At 42.1% G+C, this 7880-nt stretch overlaps 1 protein-coding gene across 2 annotated transcripts in view; it reads right to left on the bottom strand.

Annotated features, from left to right (window-relative positions):
- Positions 1 to 345: 345 nt before the first annotated feature.
- Positions 346 to 7880, bottom strand: part of ZC3H6 (zinc finger CCCH-type containing 6) — a 57218-nt gene continuing 49683 nt past the window's right edge. The window contains exons 10-13 of one of the 2 annotated variants that reach the window (XM_019662880.1): positions 7003 to 7505; positions 6467 to 6700; positions 3739 to 3857; positions 3358 to 3450 (exon numbers count right to left, since the gene is read on the bottom strand). In XM_019662880.1, the coding sequence (XP_019518425.1) occupies positions 3811 to 3857; positions 6467 to 6700; positions 7003 to 7505 (784 nt within the window). In that variant the 3' untranslated portion in view covers positions 3358 to 3450; positions 3739 to 3810. Of the gene's footprint in view, positions 3451 to 3738; positions 3858 to 6466; positions 6701 to 7002; positions 7506 to 7880 lie in introns of both variants that reach the window. The other variant, XM_019662879.1, reaches the window with a different exon arrangement.

The raw sequence follows: 7880 nt of genomic DNA, 5'->3' as shown, positions 1-7880 counted from the left end.
AAGATGCTGTGCTCAATCTTAGTTTCGGGTGAGCGTAACCCACCATCCCATGTGGGAGTCGAACCGGCAACCTTGTTGTTAGGAGCACATGCTCTCACCAGCTGAGCCATCCTGCCACCTGTTGGCAGCTCAGCTCGGGCACAGCTCACTGGCCCATGTGGGAATCAAACCAGCGACCCTGTTGCTCAGAGCTCGAGCTTTTAACCAACTGAACCACTTGGCCGGCCCTTAAACCTTTCTTTTTAGTTAATCTTTTAACATCTCTCTTAGTAGTAAAAAAGTCTGTTAAGAATTTGGATTCTATTTTGATCTCTGACAAAGATAGAAAGATAATCTTTTCTTCTGTCAGTTTTATCCATTTTATTGACTTTTCAATGAACAATAAAGTTTGTTTGGACAGCAAGTCAGAAAATACTTTCTATGATGGTTTTATACTGCATTTGTAACCTCAAAATGATATCCAGAGCCATTTTAGGTAACAATATAACCAAAGTAGAAATAACAGGCATTTACGGTCCCTCCAGCACTGCACACTTCGGTAGGCAGAGGCATTCCCCTAACTGCAGCCCCATAGACCTGCGAACACAGCGCAAGACGGTAAAAGAAGTGAGCAGAAAGGGTGGCACTGACCTTAAACCACACGCCATCTGAGTGTCGGGTTCCCACAGAAACACTTTGCTCTGTATTTCTAACATCACTTCTCAAGGGTAGCTGTTTTCATCCAAAAACTTTTTACCCGCATTTTCATTATCTTTTATGATGAAATGCTCCTTTTCCAGTTAACTGGGATTGTTACCAAAAACAGTGTCGTAAGCTCCAGTTCAAGACATGAATATCACTGTAATACTTAGTTTCTGTTATAAATAATAAATGTATAAAACAAACAGGGCTGCTATTATTTTATACTGCAATAAATACACAAAGAATGAATATACATTATTTTTCATAAAAATACAATTTCTAACCAATTTTGGAGATTTCCAAACTATGAGGACACAAAATCCTTCCTGTCATAGAACGCCAGTCATGTGGGATCTGAGTTTCTTTATTGGTAGGCACACAGCTGAATACTCCATCTCTGTGTTTTCTTCCTATTTAAGAAAACATATGGAACCTGGACATTTAAAACATTATCAATTCGATAATCGGTACAGACTCTCACCGGATCTTTTAAAATTTTGTTAAAAATTGCTAAGGTCATAATGAACACAATTATTGCAGCTACATCATTTGAAAAGTAATATAAATTATGGTGCTAAAGACAAAAAAAACATCGCGACACACAAACATCACAATGTGACAGCAGTAATTCACAACTATTTAATATGAAAAATTAAATTTAAAAAGTTATGTCAGAGGACTTGGGAACTTTTCACTTTAGCAGAACAATCTATATATCTCCAACTTCTATGATACAGTAAAATACTTTTAAGAGATATGACATTCAAATGCTTCATTTACACAAATAATATCGCCCACACTAATAAAAGTGGTGCCTTAAACATGAACTGCTCTGCTAAATGTTATTAAAAAATGCTTTCTTTACTTCATTTTACATTTTAGCTAGCAGTTAGCATTCCATATTAATCAATTATGTGTTGACAAATAGAGAGGATCCCAGTCAAAATACTGTTCCCCAAAAGTAAGGTACATATTGCTCGAAACAACAACCATATAAAAGTGGTAATTGGTTATCCAAACATCGATTATGAAAGACAACTGCAGATATTCAGGCAGAGTTGAGTTCATGATGGTTTATTTACAATAGAAGTACTTTTACTGAAGCTAACATGATCTATAAGTTTCTATGTCAATTACTACAGTCTCTTAAAGTTATAAAAATATTATATAAAATGCCACAGGCTTTAGAGGATATAACTTCATGTGGTTCTGATACTAGCAGCTGTAAAGTGTTTATAATTTAAAAATAAATAAACTATAGAGGTAAACCAGTTACAAAACAGCAGAGGACTGCAATAGTCACAAGACTAAAAAGAACTGCCTAATTACACTATAGCTAGCAAAATGGTGAAGCAGTTGGATCAAAAGTTTTAAAAACCTCTCTCAGAGACTTGTCATCCGTTTCGCTACTGGGGCCATCATCAGGGGTGGGGCTCAGCTGTCCTGGCTGCTGTGACTGCCTTGGGTCACTGTACTGGGGTCTAATTAAGCCTGTTAATGCCTGAATGGGGAGACTGTGCACTGCGGGGACCTGACTGGCACAGGAGCTCCTGGGGGCATCTGCCTGTGGGTCAGCTGGCCCCTCGACAGTGATTTCCATGTCCGGAGTGCTTTTCTGTGGCAGGACTGCCTCCCCAGGAGAAGGCTCATTTCTGTCACTACTTCCTATCTTCTGGTTCTCCGCAGTCCCCGTTGCTGGCTCTGATGTAGGTGATGCAGCCTGCTCCTGAGGGTCATACAAACCAGTGCCACTGAGAACTGAACAGGGAGTCCCCAGTGGAAGGCCAGCTGAAGAGGACAGTTTGGGGGCACATGGAGGCCCAGCCCCGGGCCCAGAGCTGCTGCTCCCTGCCCCTGAGGGCTGTGAGGCTGAGTGAGGGCCACTCTGCGATGTGTGTGACTGCTTCATGACTGCCTGCTGACCTGCCATGCTGTGCAGCCTGTGAAGTCTGGGATCACATTTTCTTTGCAGCCGAGGGTCTCCTAATTTACTTGAACTGTGCGAGTCCCCAAACTGTTCCGGGTGGCTTTCTCTGTTGGCTGTATTAATTTTGGCTTTGGCTGCTAATTTTGAATCGACGAGCACTGCGCTTGGGTGAAGATCGCGTTTCGCATCCCACAACCTACTGAGCCTCTGGTCAGCTATAAGGGGGGGCAGAGGTAAACTGATCGAAGACACGGGGTCAGGCTTAGGCAAGGGGACTGGGAGCAAGTCTTCTGGAGCCCACACGATGTGTTTTGCGAAGTTGGGCTTGGTAAGGATAATGTCCATTTTAATGTGACTGAACTGTCTCAGCTGTGACCTTGGATCCTGGAGCACGACATTCGGGGAAGAGTCCAGAGGTATCAAGGAAGCCTTTTCTCTCAGCTCTCTTTCCATGTCCTCCTCCTCCTCATCTCCTCTCCTGTGTTTGACGTCAGCGCCAGCATCTGCGTGACGTAAACCGCACTTTGCTGAGCCAGCCGAGGGGCCGACACGCCCACTCCCATCCCCTCTCAGTCTCCTAGGGTCCCACGCAAGTCTGAGACCCTGGGCAGTGGACTCGGACTTCCTACTATCGTGCCTTGGGACAGTCCTAAGCCGAGGGTCAATGACGTGGCTCCCTTTACTCTTCTCTTTAGCAAGTCTCGGGTCAGCAGGAGTGCTGGGTTCCAAGGAAGGCTGCTGATTCCTTAAAGTTTCTGTCTGTTTCTGCAGTGTTTTCAGGATTGACTTGACACTGCTTCCTTCTTCCTCTTCACTACTGGAATACCAGTTAACAGTATCATCTAAATGCAGACAAACACTTATTATAAAGAATGAAGCATTCATATTTGGTCTTAATTAAGATAAAAAGCACACACTATGGCTGAAATAAGTGAGGTCTAACTTCAAGAAAGTGTATCACAGGAGTACCAGTTTCAACACCAGAACAAGGTAAGATGTGAGGTATGGGAACAATCCATTCTGTCTTTATATTACATAAAGAGTGAGCTGTGACATTAGAACACAGCCAGAGCAAAGCAGGGCCTTTCATTCCAACTGGCCCAAGGGAACTCAGGGTGTGTGTAATTTACCTGGAGTGGGGTGCGAGGCAGAAACTGTGGAAGGAACACTAATACTTTGGATCTCTTTAAGCCAAGCAATCCTTAAGCTCTGGATTTATCAATGCAGGAGGGAGAGATATAAAAAGTATCTGGAAAAAAAACCAGAATACTGATAATATAGTTGAGGAAGCAATGGGAACTGAGCAAATGAGGGGCAAGGCGGAGGCTTTTTCATTTTTACTTTACTACATTTTTAGATGATCTATGTGAATATATTAGCTACCCAAACATGAAATTAAAAATAAAAAACAGGAGGAACATCCTAAAGTTTATATACTTGTCATTCCTGAGAACACTCTGGGTCTTACTCCCAAAGCCCATTTAACCCTCCCTTGCATGTTAGGCACAATGTTGAGGCCTGCACAATCTCAGGAGGGATTAGAGGGTGAATCCTCTCCATTTAGACACTCATGGGTTGGCTGACTTGTCCGCTCACCCTAGAATATCCCGGATCGACAGACTATCATTGCCTCATTTTACCTCCTCGCACTGCTTTGCTCACTAATGTTTCCACTACATGGAACTTGTGTCACACACTTAGTTTGCACAGAGTAGTGCTCACAAGACGAGTGGTGGCATTTAGGGTGGGGTGTGGCTCACAATGGCATATACTACATCGCTATGGCAAAAAGTTTTACTGGTATCTCAGTGTCTGGGAAGATGGCTTCTGGACGCCAGGTCCCCTTACTTCTCCTCCTTGACCTCCAGGAAGCCCAGAGCTGGGCTTGCGATTCACTTTGAGTATTTCTGTAGAGTAACTTCACTCCTTATAGAATTTGTTATCTGACCCAAATATGTAAGGAGCTACTTTATTCTTTTATATCAATATATTTTATAAGCAGTCAAATCCTTTTTTTGGAATGAGAATGGATATAGAACAGAAGGAAAGCACAAGAGTAGAGACAGGCCAACAGAAAGCAGATATTGGATAGGAAATGATGGTTAACAGCTTTTTATCAAAGGGCAGGTAAGATTTATAAAGGCATTAAACTTTATAAAAATAGTGCTTGCTTCAGCAGCACATATACTAAAATTGGAACAATACAGAAAAATTAGCATGGCCTTGCACAAGGATGACATGCAAATTTGTGGAACGTTCTATAGTTTTCCAGTTTCTTAGCATACTACTTGTCATGGTATTTTTCTGTAGAATGCATTTTTAAAAAAATTTTTTTCTTTTTTCCTTTTATTCGTTTTTTGTAGAATGCATTTTTTAATAGTTTTATTATATAAAATTTTTTTCCCACAAAACTGTCTATGTTTTGGGCTTAATAAATTTGAAATTGCTGATAAAAAAAAACTATAAAATAAACACAAACACAAAAAACCTAGCAGGTCAAGACCTTTTCTGTATACAGAAAAAACAGCCCTCATAAAACATCACCAATTGTATATTATATTATAAATTTTTATATCATCTATAAAAGTTTTAATTGTTTTTTTTTTAAGATTTTATTGGGGAATCGGGGGAGGGGAACAGACAAATTGCTGTCTTTTTTTCGTCAGTTTAGTTGTGGAGGACGTCACTTCACTGGCCCATGTTGGTATTATCATTGCGCTCTTCCCAGCTGAGGCAGATCTTTTGCGGGCCACTGGATGGCTGCTCACAGAGGTTCTTGGCAGCTCTTGCTGGCTGCCGGCCACTCACGCCAGCTGCCAGCCACTCACGGTAGCTTCCGGCAGCCCACTGCAGCCTCACTGCAGCCTACGCCGTCGCTGGCCACTCAGGGCAGCCCAGCTCCAGGTCGAGCTGTTGTTCACCATCTTAGCTGTAGAGGGCGCAGCGTCACTGGCCCTAATATGGGATCCGAAACAGTGGCCCTGCTGCTCAGAGCTGCCGTCCCAAGCCAACTCTTAACCAACATGCCACTCGGCTAGCCCTTAGTTTTCTTGTTTATGAACACATCAAGCTCTGTAAGACCTTATAGAAAGATTACCATTAAATGGCTGTTTCTTAAAATTAAGTTTTAGTACTTAAAGGAATAAACATAAGCTACACAGGAAATTAACAGGAATCCCTCATTTCCCTATGGTGTAAATAAATGAAGTTAATATTACCTTCTTTGAAAATATAACAAATAATGTTCATATAATAGCCTGTAGCTACCTAGTGTTACCTAGTTTCGCATAGTTATTCATAAATTTTATGTTTAAAAGTGGCCAAACTTATCAATTTTGTAATTCATAAGAACAGGATGCTTTAAACTTTTCTCTCCTTAACTGAATTAGCTAATTGCTGTACATTTATCAATATCAAAACTAAGTAAACTTAGTGTCTCCATATAATCTTTTATATTAAAAATAATATTCCTTCATAATATAGCAGCAGAACCTGATGTATACAGACTATGCCCATCAAAATTTCTCTAATGACTGAACTTGTTCTAGAAGTCAAAATTCCTTAACTGGAAGGTGGCCTGTTCCTTTTCTTCCAAAAAAAAAAGAACCCCAAAAAGGCCTAGTAGTGAGTCTGCTCACCGGGCCTCATACTCTAGCTTCAGATCTCCTCACTGCTTCCAGTCAAGGCCTTGGCAGTGACTTGCTAAGGCACTGATGGTGCCACAGACCATCCCAACAAGATAGGAGCTACAAGGTGAACTAGTAATTAGAGTAGACTGTTCAGAGGAACTCAGTTCTCAGACTTTAACCTAGTCAAGGGCTGAATGACCCAAACAGAGAAGCATAACACCTGACACACCTTCTTCCTTGCTTGTTGCCCTCTGAGACTGGGTGCTGCTTGGTTCTTCATCTTCTTGGTACTTCTGAGCAAGTCGGACAAAAAGAGCTCTCTGCACTGCGGGGAGGAGCCCTGGTGCAGGCAGGGGGCCGGGGCCTGTCATGTTGCTGCTGTCATCATACCCACACCCATGGTTAGGTGAGTCTTGACCAATGGGAGGCTGATGCTGGGCAAACTCACCATGCCACATCCCATCTACACATGAAACACGGAAAGAGACAGGCAGTGAGTTAGCAAAAAACTCCACTAGAGAATACCACAGCGAGTATAAGAAATTGAAGCTCAAATAATGACATTTGATGGTCAAATTACTGTGATTGTACATATTTTTAAAAGTCATCTGTTACAAATGTTTGGTTAAATTTAAAACGTATTTTAAGGTCTCAATTTCACCAATTTTACTTAGATTTAAAACATACATTCTTATCACGCTTTAAATGGAAAACGGGGCTCCAAATTTAATATTAGAAATGAGTTATTTCAAAAGGTAAACTTACCACTAGAGTTACTGGGCAGCTGAAAACTGTGTACAGCATGTTGTGAGTAGTAATCATCATAAAACTCGGCGGGGTTCTGTAGGGACTCATAACTGGCGCTGAGCTGCATTTCGCCAGGACCCTGTGGGTGTGATGAGCCTGGAGAACAGTGATTCTCTCTGGGCATGTTCATCACATGCTCTGCAAAGCCCGGGCAGTGGTAGGCACCACTCATACTTGGTGCTGTCAAAGGTGCTTCCAGTGGAACAAGTACCGCAGCGTGACTGTGAGGACCCACAGCCCCAGGTGGAGCAGATGGAGCAGGTGGGCTCTGTGGCATGGATCCTGCACATGGGTGATGTCCAGGGGAGCCTGGGTGCGTCACAGGACTGCTGTGCCCCTGAGACATATTATTAGCTCCAGCACCTGGACTTGACCCAGAACTATAGATGTGCTGAGGATGCGGGCTGCTTTCCTGAAATTGTGGACCTGGTGGCGAGGCACTGCTGTAAAATGCTGGTGGCCTGCACACAGAAAGAATAGTATTTCCTGATTCAAAGGAAAGCAGCAAAAAAGCATGCCACATTTTTGAATAGATATTGTTTATGTGTGTTTTTCTATATCAGAATTGGATACTAAGCAATTTATTCTGTATTATCTATAACTGGAAACACCAACATGTACATCGTACCTTCATTTTAGCCCATAGTTTTCTTAATTGCTGCTACTATCAGCTGTTCTAGAACTTACTCATTGTTGATATTTTGAAAAATATGCAAAGTACAAAGACAATCACCTCTAATCCTACCGCCCAAAGGTAAATGCTTTGATTGGTCTTGTTCTAGTCCTGACTGCTGTGTGGAATTTCTGAGCTGTGTTAAGGACCCCATAGGGAAAGT

Source organism: Hipposideros armiger, unplaced genomic scaffold, assembly GCF_001890085.2.
Source record: "Hipposideros armiger isolate ML-2016 unplaced genomic scaffold, ASM189008v1 scaffold_382, whole genome shotgun sequence".
NCBI classification, from domain to species: Eukaryota; Metazoa; Chordata; class Mammalia; order Chiroptera; family Hipposideridae; genus Hipposideros; species Hipposideros armiger.
The sequence above is the reverse complement of the archived record's forward strand: the minus strand, read 5'-3'. Positions and strand labels throughout refer to the sequence as shown.